Source organism: Oncorhynchus kisutch, unplaced genomic scaffold, assembly GCF_002021735.2.
Source record: "Oncorhynchus kisutch isolate 150728-3 unplaced genomic scaffold, Okis_V2 scaffold1186, whole genome shotgun sequence".
In the NCBI taxonomy this organism is placed as follows: Eukaryota; Metazoa; Chordata; class Actinopteri; order Salmoniformes; family Salmonidae; genus Oncorhynchus; species Oncorhynchus kisutch.
The window spans coordinates 32677-52038 of NW_022263131.1; the positions used below are offsets into that span (position 1 = coordinate 32677).

General features: G+C 48.4%; 1 protein-coding gene across 1 annotated transcript in view; it reads right to left on the reverse strand.

Moving 5' to 3' along the window:
- The window catches only part of LOC109886438 (arf-GAP with GTPase, ANK repeat and PH domain-containing protein 1-like), a gene marked incomplete at its 5' end in the record, with an annotated part of 64328 nt that overhangs the window by 21283 nt on the left and 23683 nt on the right, over window positions 1-19362 (reverse strand). The window contains 3 exons of the mRNA XM_031817897.1: window positions 3787-3948; window positions 14829-14990; window positions 17480-17651. Of these exons, the coding sequence (XP_031673757.1) occupies window positions 3787-3948; window positions 14829-14990; window positions 17480-17651 (496 nt within the window). The remainder of the gene's footprint in view (window positions 1-3786; window positions 3949-14828; window positions 14991-17479; window positions 17652-19362) is intronic.

The following is a 19362-nucleotide window of genomic DNA, read 5'->3' on the forward strand; positions in this document are numbered from 1 at the left end:
AGGAGAGAGACATGGAGAGAGGAGAGAAAGACACAGAGAGACATGGAGAGAGAGAAATGAAGGAGATAGGAAAGAGAGAGACATGGAGAGAGCGACATGGAGGAGAGAGAGATGAGAGGGAGGAGAGAGACATGGAGAGAGGAGAGAAAGACACAGAGAGAGACATGGAGAGAGAGAGTGATGTATAACCTCACGGTGGCCCTACCTGGGCTAAAGGAGAAGGAGCGGCGAGGGTGGGGACGGACCAGAGTGGAGCAGAGGGCGGCCCGCCCCGGTCCCTCGCCTCATGAATAACGGGTGTGTGTGACAGGCTGATACTTCATCTGGGTCGTGGTGTGACAGGCGTAGAGAGGCCCCACGCTGTCGCGTGGTGCTTAATGGCTAAATTGGGAGACTGTTACTAATCGCTTATTGAATAATGAAAGTGCCACAGCTGATAAAAGATTTCAATACGGTGGATTATTTATAATATTTCACTTAAGTGCCCCGCTGACGAATGGGGCGAAGGGGCTGCACAGAGGCCGTCTGGCTGGGGGAGCGTCTCAAAACGCTCGGCCTTCAGAGGCCGTCTGGCTGGGGGAGCGTCTCAAAACGCTCGGCCTTCAGAGGCCGTCTGGCTGGGGGAGCGTTTCAAAACGCTCGGCCTTCAGAGGCCGTCTGGCTGGGGGAGCGTCTCAAAACGCTCGGCCTTCAGAGGCCGTCTGGCTGGGGGAGTGTCTCAAAACGCTCGGCCTTCAGAGGCAGGTCTGGCTGGGGGAGCGTCTCAAAACGCTCGGCCTCCAGAGGCCGTCTGGCTGGGGGAGCGTCTCAAAACGCTCGGCCTTCAGAGGCCGTCTGGCTGGGGGATCGTCTCAAAACGCTCGGCCTTCGGGAAAAGCGTGCTGGGTTGGGGGTGTGAAGGAAGCACACTCCACCTAAAACATTTTTTGAATAAAGTGTGTAACACAAGGAATTAATCCACAATGAGCAACGATTACTTGGTTATATACACGGGGTACCAGTACCGAGCCAATGATAACTTGGTTATATACACGGGGTACCAGTACCGAGCCAATGATAACTTGGGTATATACACGGGGTACCAGTACCGAGCCAATGATAACTTGTTATATACACGGGGTACCAGTACCGAGCCAATGATAACTTGGTTATATACACGGGGTACCAGTACCGAGCCAATGATAACTTGGCTATATACACGGGGTACCAGTACCGAGCCAATGATAACTTGGTTATATACACGGGGTACCAGTACCGAGCCAATGATAACTTGGTTATATACACGGGGTACCAGTACTGAGTCAATGATAACTTGGTTATATACATGGGGTACCAGTACCGAGCCAATGATAACTTGGCTATATACACAGGGTACCAGTACTGAGTCAATGTGCAGGAGGACGATGTAATTGAGGTAGATATGTACATATAGGTAGAGAAAGTGACTAGGCAACAGGATGATAATGAACTGTAACAGCAGCGTATGCGATGAGTCAAAAGAGTTTGTGTAAAAATGGTCAATGCAGATAGTCAAATAGTTAACCAATAGCTACCCAGACTAAATATTTAGCAGTCTTATGGCTTGGGGGTAGAAGCTGTTCAGGGTCCTGTTGGATCCAGACTTGGTGCATCGGTACCGCTTGCCAGATGCCAAGCAGTTGCCATATCAAGAGGTGATGCAGCCAGTCAAGATGCTTTCAGTGGTGCAGCTTGTAGAACCTTTTGAGGATCTGAGGGCCTATGCAGAATCTTTTCAGCCTCCTGAGGGGGAAGAGGTGTTGTTGTGCTCTCTTCATGGACCATGATAATTCCTTAGTGATGTGGACACAAGGAACTTCAAGCTCGTCAAGCCCGTCAGGAAATCCAGGATCAAGTTGCAGAGGGAGGTGTTTGGGTCCTTAGCATAGTGATGAGCTTTGGAGTGGACTATGGTGTTGAACGCTGAGCTGAAGTCAATGAACAGCATTCTCACGTAGTTGTTCCTTTTGTCCAGCTGGGAAAGGACAGTATTTACTCTTGGTAAATAGTATGGTCTACAGCTTATCATGGGGTATTTTAACTCAGGCGAGCAAAACCTCGAGACTTCCTTAATATTAGAGATTGCGCACCAGCTGTTGATAAGAGACAGCACCTCCCCTGAGCTTCCCCGATGCCACTGCTCTGTTCTGCCGCTGTATAGAATAACAACATTGTTTTATATTTACCATGTCCTTGTTCAGCCACGACTCAGAGAAACACAGGATATTACAGTTCTTCAGATTACGTTGACAGGATAGTCTCGAACGGCGCTCATCCAGTTTATTCTCCAGTGATTGCATGTTCGCCAATAGCCCGTGGGTAGAGGTGGTTTATCCACTCTCCGATATAGTCTCGTCATGTATCCTGCACGCCGGCCTCTATAGCGCCGTCTCCGTCTCCTCCTTTGGGCCTGGCCCGGGATGATCAATATAAGTTTCACCTTGTCCAAATCAAGGTTAGCGATAGCTGTTCTGATGTCCAGCTCTTTCACAGTCATAGGAAACGATGGTGGAAATATTATATACAAAAAAATACATTTTATGGTCAGCAGCCAATGAAATGGCTGCTACTACTGACAGTCCCATTCTAACTATGAAGGAGATTGGACAAATATTAAATCAGTTTCAAGAGCGAAGATATGAACCAGTCGCTGGACACCTTTGGTAGTTTCATAAAGCACGCTGGGTGATACAATGATTTCAAACGGTGTCAGATCACTCACCTCAGATAAACACAAATGAGCAACACACATAGTAATTTCAATTAATACATTTCCTCCATTCAAAATAGCCTGTTTGCGAGCTAGGTGAAATATATTATGTCCCATTCCCAGTAATGTCTATCGGCTCCAGTATTCCTCCCAGTCCCAGCCAGCCAGGCAAGCAGGCAGGAGAGGAGATGGAGTGACCCCAGACAGAGACAGAAGACAGGCACTTGTCTTGTCAGCCACGTGATTCCCTCTGATGGAAGTGCTACACATTACATCACACATCTGCTACCAACTCTGCATCTGTTCCACTCCCATTCACAATGGTGGGTGACGTTATGTGTATGTGTGTGTGTGTGTGTGTGTGTGTGCGCATGAGTGAGGATGCATCAGTGTGTTTGATACCCCAAGACGGTGTATTTGAGCCTATAAATCTGTGTATCCACAAGTAAACGTGTGTTTAAGAGCAAGCCATTCAGTGCCATTCATTGTGACAGAGTAGTATGTCATGTTGACTATTAGCAGTGCTGAAAACACACATCTGACTGACAGACAGACAGACAGAGAGGAGGAATGGAGGGATGAGAGAAAAGAATGGAGAACCCCCTTCCACAAGCAGAATGATGTCAGGGGGCTCGTGGGAAGACATGGCTGCGTTTCCCATACCTGTTCCTACGGCAGCATACGGTGCCTTATCATATTCAAATACCTTATTTCATTCATTTAATTAATGTACCATTTATTTATCTGGTTAAAGATCATTGGAATAAAATCTCTTTAAAAGAGTTACCTGGTCCAAGACAGCTTTAGGGTCAGATATTAAGTCAGATGTTAGGTCATCGTTGACAATCATTAGTTATCTAAAATCACCAGGTTCATCATAGTTTTGTACTTCCTAGGTTTGTTGCTCCATTCTTTTCCAGACGCATTCATTCAATAGCAGAGCAGCTTAGCACCTAGGACCCAGCTAGTGTATAGACTAGGTGTTTGTTAGCTAGGGGGAGCGTTTTAGCGGGCGGACCAGGGCTGGAAAACGGAGAGGGGAGGGGAGATGGCGTTACCTTCCCCAGTACCAGAGAGGCCGTCGGCTTTGAAGTTGCTGGTGCTCTTCTTCCGGCGGTGCTTCTTGCGGTTGGCGTGCGGCGAGGGGGGCGGGTCCATCTTAGGACTGGTGGTGTTGGAGATGGAGGGGCTGGAGCACACAGACTCTCCCAGACCCGTGTCTACAGGGAAAGAGACAGACCGTTAGATAATACCGCTTCTCGACAACAAGAAGATGTTCAAATATGTTGAGTACGCAAGAGTAAACAGCAGCTAGGGCTGTGAAGGTAATGTAATAACCCTGTAACTGACAGTTATGGATGAAGACTGTCATGAAAATAAAATAACCCTCAAAAGCATTTAAAACATGCCTACATTCATTTTAGGATAAAAATATATATATTTAACTTTATTTCCATGTAGATAAACTTTACTAATGATTATAAGCAGTTGTTTTGCTAACTTGGTCTATTAAACTTTCTACATCTCTTCCTCTTTCCAACTGTCCTTTGATGCTGGAGCAGCTCATCTGCTAGATGCGGGGGTGTTCAGCTCTATAGACTATAGCACTTTGATGCTGGAGCAGCTCATCTGCTAGGTGCGGGGGTGTTCAGCTCTATAGACTATGGCACTTTGATGCTGGAGCAGCTCATCTGCTAGGTGCGGGGGTGTTCAGCTCTATAGACTATGGCACTTTGATGCTGGAGCAGCTCATCTGCTAGGTGCGGGGGTGTTCAGCTCTATAGACTATGGCACTTTGATGCTGGAGCAGCTCATCTGCTAGGTGCGGGGGTGTTCAGCTCTATAGAATATGGCACTTTGATGTGTTGACTTTCTTTTATTCAATGCACATTTTCATTGCTTGCTAGTCAATAAATAAATAAATAAATAGTTATTTTACATTTTAGGGGAAGTGTCTGACTATTCATTCATTATTCAACAGCAGTGGACAATGTTGTTCTGGCTCTGATGCCTATAACGTGCTAAGGTTGTCAAACGGACAACTGGCCAATCCTCTCCAACCTGGCCTGGTACAGTATCATTTGATACAGAATCTTTTCTTAATTTCTAGACTAATCAACGCTGATCAGGGCCGGTCCTGGTCCATAACCCGCCCTAGGCGAGACCAAAACAAAATGAACGCCCTCCTATCCCTGCTAAGTAGAATAGTAGCCTGGGCTACACAGAGACGGCCCGCAATGCTCTTTTATGAATGCACGTGTTAGCCTACTGTTTGTAAAATAGGCAATTTACCATTTATCCCTGTCATTTAGTTACATTAATTTCTGTTAATGGATGTATTAATTATAGTAATTTACCGTTCTCATTCTCGGAGTGGAAACGTTGTTAGCAGAGCCCACAACCTGCTACACTTGTGAGAAACAAGTTGTGGTTTATTTCATACCATCATTTACACGCGCCATGTGAGCAATGAGCATGTGTCTGGTTTCTCTGTCCTGTTAATGTAGACAGACTGCACACCCCTGAGCATAGAAACACCTGGCCTGCTTCTCGCAAACGTTCAATGAAGGAAAGGGCCCATTCGGGGATGTCTGATTTCTGAGAGTCTTAACTCACCAACACTAATAAAGCTGAGCTTCTTGGCCTCCCGAGTGGCACAGCTGTCTAATGCACTGCATCGCAGTGATAGAGGCGTCACTACAGAGCCGGGTTCGAGCCCAGACTGAGACCCATGAGGCAGCACACAATTGGCCAAGCGTTGTCCGGGTTAGGGGAGGGTTTGGTCGACTGGGACGTCCTTGTCCCATCGCGCTCTAGAGACTCCTTGAAGCGGGCCGGGCGCATGCACGCTGACTTCGGTCGCCGGATGTACGGTGTTTCCTCCGACACATTGGTGCGGCTGGCTTCCGGGTTAAGCGATCAGTGTGTCAAGAAGCAGTGCGGCTTGGCAGGGTTGTGTTTCGGAGGACGCATGGTTCTCAACCTTCGGCACTCCCGAGTCCGTAGAGGAGTTGCAATGATGGGACAAGACTAACTACCAATTGGATATCAGGAAATTAGGGAGAAAAAGGAATGAGCTTCCTCACCTCACACTGCAAGTCAACGAAGTCCGCATGTTTATTTTTACATCCAATTATTAGAATAGTTCCTCACAGTATTTGAAAAATCTTTCCAACACCTTGATAATCAGCATTAGTGAAAATTTGACAATAGACATGTTGCATGTATTTGTTTCTATAGTAACGATTGTCAATTTCATACTATAATCACAGATGTCATGCAAATACTTCGGGAAAAGTGGGAGAAAACTCATCGGACTCATCGGACTCATCGGACTTCTTTTGAATGGTTTTGTGCGACAAAATTGGAACTGTATAAAACCAGGTATTTATGCAGGAAAGCCGCTGACAAGGTAGGTATCTTTGTTTAGACTCCTTTAATATCGTGCAAATACGGAAATGAGATTATCTACAACCTGGCATTTCTGAATTGTATTCATATTTATAATTATCAAATCAAATCAAGGTTTATTTGTCACGTGCGCCGAATACAACCATTATGGCGCTATAAAATACTCCCTCCAAAACAAAAGCAATTAAAGTTCTTCGCTGTTCCTTCGTTACCTCTGTGCTGTCGACACATCAGTTCTTCCCTGTTCCTTCGTTACCTCTGTGCTGTCGACACATCAGTTCTTCCCTGTTCCTTCGTTACCTCTGTGCTATCGACACATCAGTTCTTCCCTGTTCCTTCGTTACCTCTGTGCTATCGACACATCAGTTCTTCCCTGTTCCTTCGTTACCTCTGTGCTGTCGACACATCAGTTCTTCCCTGTTCCTTCGTTACCTCTGTGCTGTCGACACATCAGTTCTTCCCTGCTCCTTCGTTACCTCTGTGCTGTCGACACATCAGTTCTTCCCTGTTCATTCGTTACCTCTGTGCTATCGACACATCAGTTCTTCCCTGTTCCTTCGTTACCTCTGTGCTATCGACACATCAGTTCTTCCCTGTTCCTTCGTTACCTCTGTGCTATCGACACATCAGTTCTTCCCTGTTCCTTCGTTACCTCTGTGCTATCGACACATCAGTTCTTTTGGACCACATCAACGTGTTTCCTGAATAAAAAGCAGAGAAATTCCACGAAGCCCAGGTCAGAAAATGAACCCGGCTTCCTAAAATGTACTAAAAGACTGCTTACAGTGAAAGACGTTACAGTGAAATGCTAACTTACAGGCTCCAACCAATAGTGCCAAAAAAAGGTGTGTGTGTGTGTGTGTGTGTGTGTGTGTGTGTGTGTGTGTGTGTGTGTGTGTGTGTGTGTGTGTGTAGGTAAGTAAAGAAATAAAACAACAGTAAAAAGACATATGAAAATAAGAGTATAAGAGTAAGGCTGTATACAGACATCTGTTAGTCAGGCTTATTGAGGTAGTATGTCCATGAATGTATAGTTAAAGTGACTATGCATATAAGATAAACAGAGAGTAGCAGCAGCGTAAAAGGGGGGTTGGGGGAGTCACACAATGCAAATAGTCTGAGTAACCATTTGGTTACCTGTTCAGGAGTCTTAAGGCTTGGGGGTAAAAACTGTTTAGAAGCCTCTTGGACCTAGACTTGGTGCTCCAGTACTGCTTCCCATGCGGTAGTAGAGAGAACAGTCTATAACTAGGGTGGCTGGGGTCTTTGACTATTATTAGCAGTAATACAGGAGCTGAGTGTGGATGTGTCCAGCTAGGGAAGCAGTAATACAGGAGCTGAGTGTGGATGTGTCCAGCTAGGGAAGCAGTAATACAGGGTCTGAGTGTGGATGTGTCCAGCTAGGGAAGCAGTAATACAGGGTCTGAGTGTGGATGTGTCCAGCTAGGGAAGCAGTAATACAGGAGCTGAGTGTGGATGTGTCCAGCTAGGGAAGCAGTAATACAGGGTCTGGGTGTGGATGTGTCCAGCTAGGGAAGCAGTAATACAGGGTCTGAGTGTGGATGTGTCCAGCTAGGGAAGCAGTAATACAGGGTCTGAGTGTGGATGTGTCCAGCTAGGGAAGCAGTAATACAGGAGCTGAGTGTGGATGTGTCCAGCTAGGGAAGCAGTAATACAGGAGCTGAGTGTGGATGTGTCCAGCTAGGGAAGCAGTAATACAGGAGCTGAGTGTGGATGTGTCCAGCTAGGGAAGCAGTAATACAGGGTCTGAGTGTAGATGTGTCCAGCTAGGGAAGCAGTAATACAGGATCTGAGTGTGGATGTGTCCAGCTAGGGAAGCAGTAATACAGGGTCTGAGTGTGGATGTGTCCAGCTCTATGGAGCCATTCATAGCAGCCAGTGGATGAAGCTGCCATTCATTTGGCTGTTCTCCTCCGCCTCCCCTGGCTGGCCCAGGATATCAGGCTAGGAGGCCACGAGACGCTTCACTTTTCATGCGCTGAGCTGACAGCTGTGACTTGCGGCGGAATAAAATAACATTCAGTTCCCATCAATATCAGCGTGGGCGGCGGGACTGATGTGGACAGTGGGGTTGGGGGGGCTGCTGGCACGGAGCGAGCTCCTATCACACTGATGTAGCGCCTGCTGCCCAGAACAGAACAGACAGCCTCAAGGACAGACATAACTTATTGGACTATCGTTTAGTCTCAGCTCAAGTGGAAAACGTGACAACTTATCTCTGCTGACAAGATGCCATCCTGGAGCGCACAATTAACCGCCCGGGATTAACAGCCCTCACATCTGCAGCCCCTCCTCACCCGCATCTCCCCCCGACCCAGCCTCCCCCTCCTCTCTCTACATCACTACCTTCACATATCACACTATCTCCTCCCTCCCTCGCAGCCTCCCCCTCCTCTCTCTACATCACTACCTTCACATATCACACTGTCCCCTCCCTCCCTCGCAGCATCCCCCATGTCTCTCTACAATCATCCCTCCACTGGCGCCCTCAGTATCTGTTAACAGTCTTCCTCGTTCTCTTTCTGTGAGCTCGCCTCTCTCTCGCTCTTCTCCTTCAATCTCTGGTATAAAGAGAGGTTCATTGAGACACTGTTGTGCTCTTTGATAGGGTGATAACATGGTTGCTCACAATGTAAAGAGCTTTGTGATTTCTGTCTGTAAATTAAAAGTGCTCAACAAATGAAATGTGTCGTTATCATTTACAGTAAATGCATAATAATATCCCAGCCTTGTGTGTGAAGCGGTCTTCAATAGTTACCACAGCCACAAAGTCTAAATTCTGGCTAAACTCCACCCACGACTACAATCTCTCTTCTTAAAATCTGATTTGAAACCTAACCTTAAACACACTGCTAACCTTATACCTAAGCTTAAATTAAGACCAACAAGCTATTTTGATGGCTGTGGTAACTAGTGACAACAGCGTGAAGCAGACCAACTCTGAGTGAGGATAGTAAACAGGAAGTAGAGGTAAAGTGACTTCCTGTCTGTTGGCTACTTTACGGTAGAAGATCAGAGGATGGCCGTGCAGCTCCTGAGGCATGAAATTCCACAGCCTGGTCTGCCAAATCAAAGACACCTGCTGCTGCCCCCCCCCCACCCCCCACACACAATGGGCTCTTTCACAGGGCCACCACGCCACAAACACACACACACACAAACACACAAACTACAAATAGGTTTCTTCCTGTTTCCAGTTTTTGAAAACACACAGGACCAGAGGCAAAAGGTTCAGATCACTGAAATGCTGAGATATCCTGACAGGGCTGTCATTTTAAAGCCCATCACCCAATCAAGCTAGGAAAGGCAGTAGAGACTATATTGTTAGCCACTGTAAGAGAGACATGGACAGGGAAAACCAGGGAACAGGGTTGCTCCTGCGTGTGCATTCCTGAGCTGAAGGAGGAAGATGCCTTGCCAGGGACACCTCCCCCCCAGCCAGGGACACCACCCCAGCCACGGAGGACTGAAAATAGGAACACTATGTTAGTCAGAGAGTTGAAGGTTGGAGCGACTGTGGGCCTCGACCAGCTCAGCCCAGCGAGCCATTAGCCCCACAGCAAGCTGCCTGAGTAGGGAGGAACGCTAGCTTGCTCCCCTTGCCCTCCCTTGTCCCTGGTTCATACCCCCGGCTCCTACAGGCCTGGAGGTGTCTAGGGAACAACAGCCTCCTAATGAAACAGACACTCATTAGTATTACTGCTCCCATTGTCCCATCATTAAGGGGAAACGGCAGCTCAATGCAGAGAGGATAAAGGGGGCGTGTTCACTGAGAGTAGCAAACAGACTAGAGGCCATCGATGTCATAACCATCCTATATTTATTTTACTGGAGAAAGGACACATATCCACACACTAACAACCCTGCAGCTGTCCTCAGCTCCACTTACTGGCTACAGGGCTTCTAGTGTGTGGCTGTCTTCATCTCTTCTCTCATTCTACAATAGGACTCATTACTGTCTGTGGCGCACTAGGTCTCTCCACCAATAGGACTCATTACTGTCTGTGGCGCACTAGGTCTCTCCACCAATAGGACTCATTACTGTCTGTGGCGCACTAGGTCTCTCCACCAATAGGACTCATTACTGTCTGTGGCGCACTAAGTCCCTCCACCAATAGGAGTCATTACTGTCTGTGGCGCACTAGGTCCCTCCACCAATAGGAGTCATTACTGTCTGTGGAGCACTAGGTCCCTCCACCAATAGGACTCATTACAGTCTGTGGAGCACTAGGTCCCTCCACCAATAGGACTCATTACAGTCTGTGGAGCACTAGGTCCCTCCTCCAATAGGAGTCATTACTGTCTGTGGCGCACTAGGTCCCTCCACCAATAGGACTCATTACAGTCTGTGGAGCACTAGGTCCCTCCTCCAATAGGAGTCATTACTGTCTGTGGAGCACTAGGTCCCTCCTCCAATAGGAGTCATTACTGTCTGTGGCGCACTAGGTCCCTCCACCAATAGGAGTCATTACTGTCTGTGGAGCACTAGGTCCCTCCACCAATAGGAGTCATTACTGTCTGTGGCGCACTAGGTCCCTCCACCAATAGGAGTCATTACTGTCTGTGGCGCACTAGGTCCCTCCACCAATAGGAGTCATTACTGTCTGTGGAGCACTAGGTCCCTCCTCCAATAGGAGTCATTACTGTCTGTGGCGCACTAGGTCCCTCCACCAATAGGAGTCATTACTGTCTGTGGAGCACTAGGTCCCTCCACCAATAGGACTCATTACAGTCTGTGGAGCACTAGGTCCCTCCACCAATAGGACTCATTACAGTCTGTGGAGCACTAGGTCCCTCCTCCAATAGGAGTCATTACTGTCTGTGGCGCACTAGGTCCCTCCACCAATAGGACTCATTACAGTCTGTGGAGCACTAGGTCCCTCCTCCAATAGGAGTCATTACTGTCTGTGGAGCACTAGGTCCCTCCTCCAATAGGAGTCATTACTGTCTGTGGCGCACTAGGTCCCTCCACCAATAGGAGTCATTACTGTCTGTGGAGCACTAGGTCTCTCCACCAATAGGAGTCATTACTGTCTGTGGAGCACTAGGTCCCTCCACCAATAGGAGTCATTACTGTCTGTGGAGCACTAGGTCCCTCCACCAATAGGAGTCATTACTGTCTGTGGCGCACTAGGTCCCTCCACCAATAGGAGTCATTACTGTCTGTGGCGCACTAGGTCCCTCCACCAATAGGAGTCATTACTGTCTGTGGAGCACTAGGTCCCTCCTCCAATAGGAGTCATTACTGTCTGTGGCGCACTAGGTCCCTCCACCAATAGGAGTCATTACTGTCTGTGGAGCACTAGGTCTCTCCACCAATAGGACTCATTACTGTCTGTGGCACACTAGGTCTCTCCACCAATAGGACTCATTACAGTCTGTGGAGCACTAGGTCCCTCCTCCAATAGGAGTCATTACTGTCTGTGGCGCACTAGGTCCCTCCTCCAATAGGAGTCATTACTGTCTGTGGCGCACTAGGTCCCTCCACCAATAGGAGTCATTACTGTCTGTGGCACACTAGGTCTCTCCTCCAATAGGACTCATTACAGTCTGTGGAGCACTAGGTCCCTCCTCCAATAGGAGTCATTACTGTCTGTGGCGCACTAGGTCCCTCCACCAATAGGAGTCATTACTGTCTGTGGCGCACTAGGTCCCTCCACCAATAGGAGTCATTACTGTCTGTGGAGCACTAGGTCCCTCCACCAATAGGAGAAATGAAAGGTCTAGATTGGAGGGACTTGTCTTCCTGTGAATCATCACATCAGCAAATGAATATTATACATGAGTAGATAGGAGCAGAGAGAATATAATGTGATTAAAAACAGGAAGGTAACTTACACAAGGCCTGGTGTAAAAGGTGTGGGGTTTAGATAAAGGGTTCGTATGAAGACAGTCTCAAAGCAGCAGACTATTGTTCAGACACAACGGCCCCTCCACAGAGGAGAGTCCTTCAGAAGCCCACGGCCACAGAGGAGGGCAAATAGCAGCAAGCCCTTTAGAAGCCCACGGCCACTACAGAACAACTAATTACAAAGACGTCCTCCTTATCTTCTCCCTGAGAGCTCTCATTGGGCTGGGCTCTGGGGGCAGAAGGTGATGACTTCTCAGGCCCTGGAGCCACTGGTCAACTAGTCATCCAGCTATCACAACTCATCCCAGTCACGACACAGTGGAGAGAGAGGAGGGGCACCTCGTTAAGGCTCGTTAAGGGGTTGGGTGAGGCTCGTTAAGGGGCTGGGTAAAGGTTATTTATATGAAGAGAGGCTGAGGGGCCGTGATGCTTTCAGACAAGCTCAGAACAGAGCTCTCAACGCCTCCAGGACCCCAACATCCACTAACACAGTTAAACACAGACACACAATACACACACAGTTATACACAGACACACAATACACACACAGTTAAACACAGACACACAATACACAGACAGTTATACACAGACACACAATACACACACAGTTATACAAAGACACACAATACACACACAGTTATACACAGACACACAATACACACACAGTTATACAAAGACACACAATACACACACAGTTATACACAGACACACAATACACACACAGTTATACACAGATACACAATACACACACAGTTATACACAGACACACAATACACACACAGTTATACAAAGACACACAATACACACACAGTTATACACAGACACACAATACACACACAGTTATACACAGACACACAATACACACACAGTTATACACAGACACACAATACACACACAGTTATACACAGACACACAATACACACACAGTTATACAAAGACACACAATACACACACAGTTATACACAGACACACAATACACACAGTTATACACAGACACACAATACACACACAGTTATACACAGACACACAATACACACACAGTTATACACAGACACACAATACACACACAGTTATACACAGACACACAATACACAGACAGTTATACACAGACACACAATACACACACAGTTATACACAGACACACAATACACACACAGTTATACACAGACACACAATACACACACAGTTATACACAGACACACAATACACACACAGTTATACACAGACACACAATACACACACAGTTATACACAGACACACAATGTACACCCATTTTATTTTAGATCTGCATAAATGAATACTGTGATAGAATGGGAATTGTAAAAATACATAGATTTTAATGTGGTGTTAATTAGCTGGATTAAACAGAAGCTTTGTTAAACTGACAGATGTCAACCTCCATCATATCCCCATCCACAGATGTCAACCTCCATCATATCCCCAATCCACAGATAAACCTCCATCATATCCCCAATCCACAGATGTCAACCTCCATCATATCCCCAATCCACAGATGTCAACCTCCATCATATCCCCAATCCACAGATGTCAACCTCCATCATATCCCCAATCCACAGATGTCAACCTCCATCATATCCCCAATCCACAGATGTCAACCTCCATCATATCCCCAATCCACAGATGTCAACCTTCATCATATCCCCAATCCACAGATGTCAACCTCCATCATATCCCCAATCCACAGATGTCAACCTCCATCATATCCCCAATCCACAGATGTCAACCTCCATTATATCCCCAATCCACAGATGTCAACCTCCATCATATCCCCAATCCACAGATGTCAACCTCCATCATATCCCCAATCCACAGATCAAATCAAATCAAATTTATTTATATAGCCCTTCGTACATCAGCTGATATCTCAAAGTGCTGTACAGAAACCCAGCCTAAAATCCACAGATGTCAACCTCCATCATATCCCCAATCCACAGATGTCAACCTCCATCATATCCCCAATCCACAGATGTCAACCTCCATCATATCCCCAATCCACAGATGTCAATCACACTCATTCTAATTTGGCCGTTAAAAAGAAACGGTTTGTGTTCATTGATAAATGGCCTTACTGAAATGTCTGTACAAATAAAGTTGAGTGAAATTGAACTGACTTGCATAAGCTGCCCACAGTTGGCAAAAGGAGATAACGAGGTGACAGAAGGGTACTAGTGTGGGCATCAGCTGTGTGTGTGTGTGTGTGTGTGTCTGTGTGTGCATTGAGGCCCCTGGGAGCCAATGTGATTAGAGTGTTTCACAACTTTAAACGTTATTTCAGGAGAGCAGCGCAGGGCCAACGGGCCCAACACACACGGGGGACCTGTCACTCAGACTCATCGTCACGGCGACACACCCTCGATCCGACAGCTGTCAGTCTCAGCGTGCGGCAGAGAGTGTGTGGCTGTGTGTGTGCATCAGTCAAAGACCAGAGCATGCACGCATACACGCACACACACCAGATCCCCCAGTGCATGTGAGGATAAATGTGTTCTTGCTAATGTGTGTCTCTGAGTGACCATTAGTTTGATAAACAGTTAAGACAGCATTAGGGGCCTGGCAGGCAGATCAATGGAAGACGAATGAAAGGCCCAGCGGAGGAGGAGAAGGGCCCCCCTGCGGAGCTCTGCTCTCAGGCTGCCTGTACTAAGGCAGGCTCCCCACCGCGGAGCTCCATGTCAGAGCCCATCTGGGACCCATGGACAGGGGGAAAGAAAAGACTGGGTCTGGGGGTGGCCTGATTCCTTTTCAGCCCAGTACCTGGTTCCTTAACGGTGTGTGTGTGTGTGTGTTTCCTCATACCTGTGCTGACTCCTGAGTTGGCGATGACGGTGGCCTCGCTCCATTGGTCGGCGGAGGAGACTGAGTAGGATCTCTGGTGCATGCCGTCCCCACGACTGTTAAAGGACACCAAGCTGATCCCACTGGCCATCTGAGAGGCTGACAAACTACTGGTGACAGAGCCTGAAGGAGAGCGAGGGAGAAACCGGGACGTCTATCAGTCAGTTGTCAAACTTATCTATTGTTGAATATTCTGTCATTTACTGAAACCAACTCAAGGTTACAACTACGTTTACATTAGAAAGAAAAGTGCTCAGTTTCCCTTAGTTTACAATGAGGACCGACTGGCAACACAACTAAATGAAATGGAATAAAGAAATCCTGCTGCTACACCTTTAACTAAAGAGAACCGCCTAATAAATCAAGTTGAACCTCGACCCCAAAGCAAACAACACAATGGATTCAGCTATGTCTACTGCAATAGGCCACACCACAGGGGACATAGTAAGGGCCCTCCCTCACTGTGGCCCCTGGCTCAATACATGTATCTGGATGTGCTGGGGGCTCCACATAAAGCATTAGCATTATAATAGGCTAATGTGACCGTAAACGGAGCCGAACAGAGCGGAGCGCGCATTTACCGCAGTCAATTACCTCAGTGCAGGGTGTGTGTGTGTTCAGTGTGAAGTTGAAGCGAAGGCTGGGTGTGATGAGAACAGCACCACCTTAGCCCAGAGCCTAAAGCTGCTGCTGTTGCTAGAATACACACTGATACAGTACACTGTATCCACTGGAGACATGACCGTGGATTGTAAACATACTAAACACACACACGCAAATGTGCACTAACACGCAAACATACACACACTCGCATGTACAGGAATCACACACCCACAGTGATCACAAAGGAACACTGGACCAGCAGCCCTCTGCTGGAATCAAACTGTTCATGGCCTAACAGCTGAGTGAATCATTTGTCTCTCTCTCTCTCTCTCCTCTCTCTCTCTCTCTCTCTCCTCTGTCTCTCCCTCCCTCACCTCTCTCTCCTCTGTCTCCCTCCCTCCATCCCTCTCTCTCTCTCCTCTCTGTCTCTCCCTCCATCCCTCTCTCTCTCTCCTCCGTCTCCCTCCATCCCTCTCTCTCTCCTCCGTCTCCCTCCATCCCTCTCTCTCCTCCGTCTCCCTCATCCCTCTCTCTCTCTCCTCCGTCTCCCTCCATCCCTCTCTCTCCTCCATCTCCCTCCATCCCTCTCTCTCTCCTCCGTCTCCCTCCATCCCTCTCTCTCTCCTCCGTCTCCCTCCATCCCTCTCTCTCTCCTCCGTCTCCCTCCATCCCTCCCTCTCCTCTCTCTCTCCTCCGTCTCCCTCCATCCCTCTCTCTCTCCTCCGTCTCCCTCCATCCCTCTCTCTCTCCTCTGTCTCCCTCCATCCCTCTCTCTCTCCTCTGTCTCCCTCCCTCACCTCTCTCTCTCCTCTGTCTCCCTCCTTCACCTCTCTTTCTCTCATTACAGCTCATGTCTGGAGCTGCCTGAGTGGAGAGAGGACTCTGATTGCATTAATATTCATGACAGTAATTAGTACATGTATTATGGGTCACTGAATATTCATGCTATTAGTTTGGTCCTCCTGGAGCCGTGCGCCTGTGTATGTGCATGGGTGTGTCGTTGTGAATGTGTGTGTCTGTGTGCATGTTGGTGGGTGTGTCTGTGTGCGTGCATGTTGGTGGGTGTGTCTGTGTGCGTGTGTTGGTGGGTGTGTCTGTGTGCGTGTTGGTGGGTGTGTGTGTGCGTGCGTGTTGGTGGGTGTGTCTGTGTGTTGGTAGGTATGTGTGCATGTGTGTTGGTAGGTATGTGTGCGTGTGTGTTGGTAGGTATGTGTGTGTGTGTGTTGGTAGGTATGTGTGCGTGTGTGTTGGTATGTGTGCGTGCGTGTTGGTAGGTATGTGTGCGTGCGTGCGTGTTGGTGGGTGTGTCTGTGTGCGTGTGTTGGTGGGTGTGTGTGCGCATGTGTTGGTGGGTGTGTCTGTGTGCGTGTGTTGGTGGGTGTGTCTGTGTGTGTGTGTTGGTGGGTACATGTGCGTGTGTGTTGGTAGGTGTGTGTGTGTTGGTGGGTACATGTGTGTTGGTAGGTGTGTGTGTGTTGGTGGGTACATGTGTGTTGGTAGGTATGTGTGTGTTGGTAGGTATGTGTGTGTTGGTAGGTATGTGTGTGTTGGTAGGTATGTGAGTGTTGGTAGGTATGTGTGTGTTGGTAGGTATGTGTGTGTTGGTAGGTATGTGTGTGTTGGTAGGTATGTGTGTGTTGGTAGGTATGTGTGTGTTGGTAGGTATGTGTGTGTTGGTAGGTATGTGTGTGTTGGTAGGTATGTGTGTGTTGGTAGGTGTGTGTGTGTTGGTGGGTACATGTGTGTTGGTAGGTTTGTGTGTGTTGGTAGGTATGTGTGTGTTGGTAGGTATGTGTGTGTTGGTAGGTATGTGTGTGTTGGTAGGTGTGTGTGCGTGTGTGTATATTCATCCCCTCAACAGTATGGTTTATGGTTCATTGTTTGATTATTTTTGTTGAAGGTAAATTACAACAAAATACTGCAGGACCCATAAAGGCCCACAAGGGACGTGTGTATGTGGGACGAGGTGTCTATGTGTGTGTGTGTGTGTGTGTCTCTCCGTCTCTCACCAGGGCCACCAGGTCCCAGCTGCAGACTGCTCATGTCCTTGGCCAGGCCGTTTGTCTTCGGGCTGGGGACAGCGACACAGGTAGAAACCGCTCGGGGAGGCCTCTTCCCTGGGACCTTCACTGTGGTCCTCAACAGATCTATCTCCTTCCCATGGACGTTCTGCATGTAGTCCTACAGGAGACAGGCAGGGAGACAGTCTGCTAGCAATACACACTTATAGATTAAAGATAAACGCGTTCAGATAAATAGGGATTTGTTTTTATAACTAATGACAAGGGGGTTTGTTCAGAATACAGAGCAGCATTGTTGTGGGTAACATAGTTCTGATATGTACAGGCCTCGCTACCTAGAACAACATAACTAAATGTAGGAGTCATTAGGGAGGGGTTAAGCTACTTGGCAGCATCCGTCCCTGGAGACAACATAACAGGTTTGTGATTCCAGTGGGCTTGACAGTTGGTGTTTACAGGATCAATATTAAACTAATAAAAGACTGTAGTCCTCATTAAAAATGATGGTTTCTTTAAGGCAGCAGTCCCTGAAGTGTGTGTGTGTGTGTGTGTGTGTATCTCAGACAGGGAGCACACTGGGTAGGGGTCAGTCACCCCTCTCAAACATGAATGAGGGCTGAGACCATGTGCAGAAACAAATCTCTCTCAGACTCTCACACCCACTGTGACACAATCAAAGACCATTCTGAACCAAGCGGAGGAGTGTGTGATTACGTTCAAGACTTTGTGTGTGTGTGTGTGTGTTTTAATAATGTGTGTGTGTGTGATTATGCGTGTGTGTGTGAGGGCTGAGAGGCAAGGAGCATCCTGAGAGGCTGTCGGGACCACCTCCCTCTTGCAGGAGGCAAACAAAGGCCAATTCAAAGCCAAGTGCTCTCAACACGGCTTAACAAGTCGCCAGAGAGCCCTTGAGCTGGGGTCCCTGGAGGGGCTACAAGGGCCCAGCCTGGACCAACTCGGCCCAGCGCAGCCCGGCCCAGCGGAGCCTACAGACAGCTTAACGGAGCTAATTGAGACTCCATGTGCATCATGAAACTTTCACCATCTTATCCCCACATCATAAACAGAGGAGAGAAGGGAGAGAGGGGAGAGAGAAGGGAGAGAGGGGAGAGAGAAGGAGAGAGAAGGAGAGAGAAGGAGGAGAGGAGAGGGAGAGAGGGGAGAGAGCAGGGAGAGAGGGGAGAGAGCAGGGAGAGAGGGGAGAGAGCAGGGAGAGAGCAGGGAGAGAGCAGGGAGAGAGCAGGGGAGAGAGCAGGGAGAGAGGGGAGAGAGCAGGGAGAGAGGGGGAGAGAGCAGGGAGAGATGGGAGAGAGCAGGGAGAGAGGGGAGAGAGCAGGGAGAGGGGAGGAGAGACGGGAGAGAGGGGAGAGAGCAGGGAGAGAGAAGGAGAGAGAAGGAGGAGAGGAGGAAGGGAGAGAGGGGAGAGAGAAGGAGAGAGAAGGAGTAGAGGAAGGAAGGGAGAGAGAGGGGGCGAGAGAAGGAGGAGAGAGGTAAGGGGAGAGCAGGGGTAGAGAGAAGGAGGGAGGAAGGGAGGAAGGGAGAGAGGGGGAGAGAGAGGAAGGGAGAGAGGGGAGAGAGCAGGGAGAGAGGGGAGAGAGCAGGGAGAGAGGGGAGAGAGCAGGGAGAGAGGGGAGAGAGCAGGGAGAGAGAAGGAGAGAGAAGGAGGAGAGGAGGAAGGGAGAGAGGGGAGAGAGAAGGAGAGAGAAGGAGGAGAGGAGGAAGGGAGAGCAGGGAGAGAGAAGGAGAGAGAAGGAGGAGAGGAGGAAGGGAGAGAGAAGGAGGAGAGGAAGGGAGAGAGGGGAGAGAGAAGGAGGAGAGAAGGGAGAGAGGGGAGAGAAGGGAGAGAGGGGAGAGAGAAGGAGGAGAGAAGG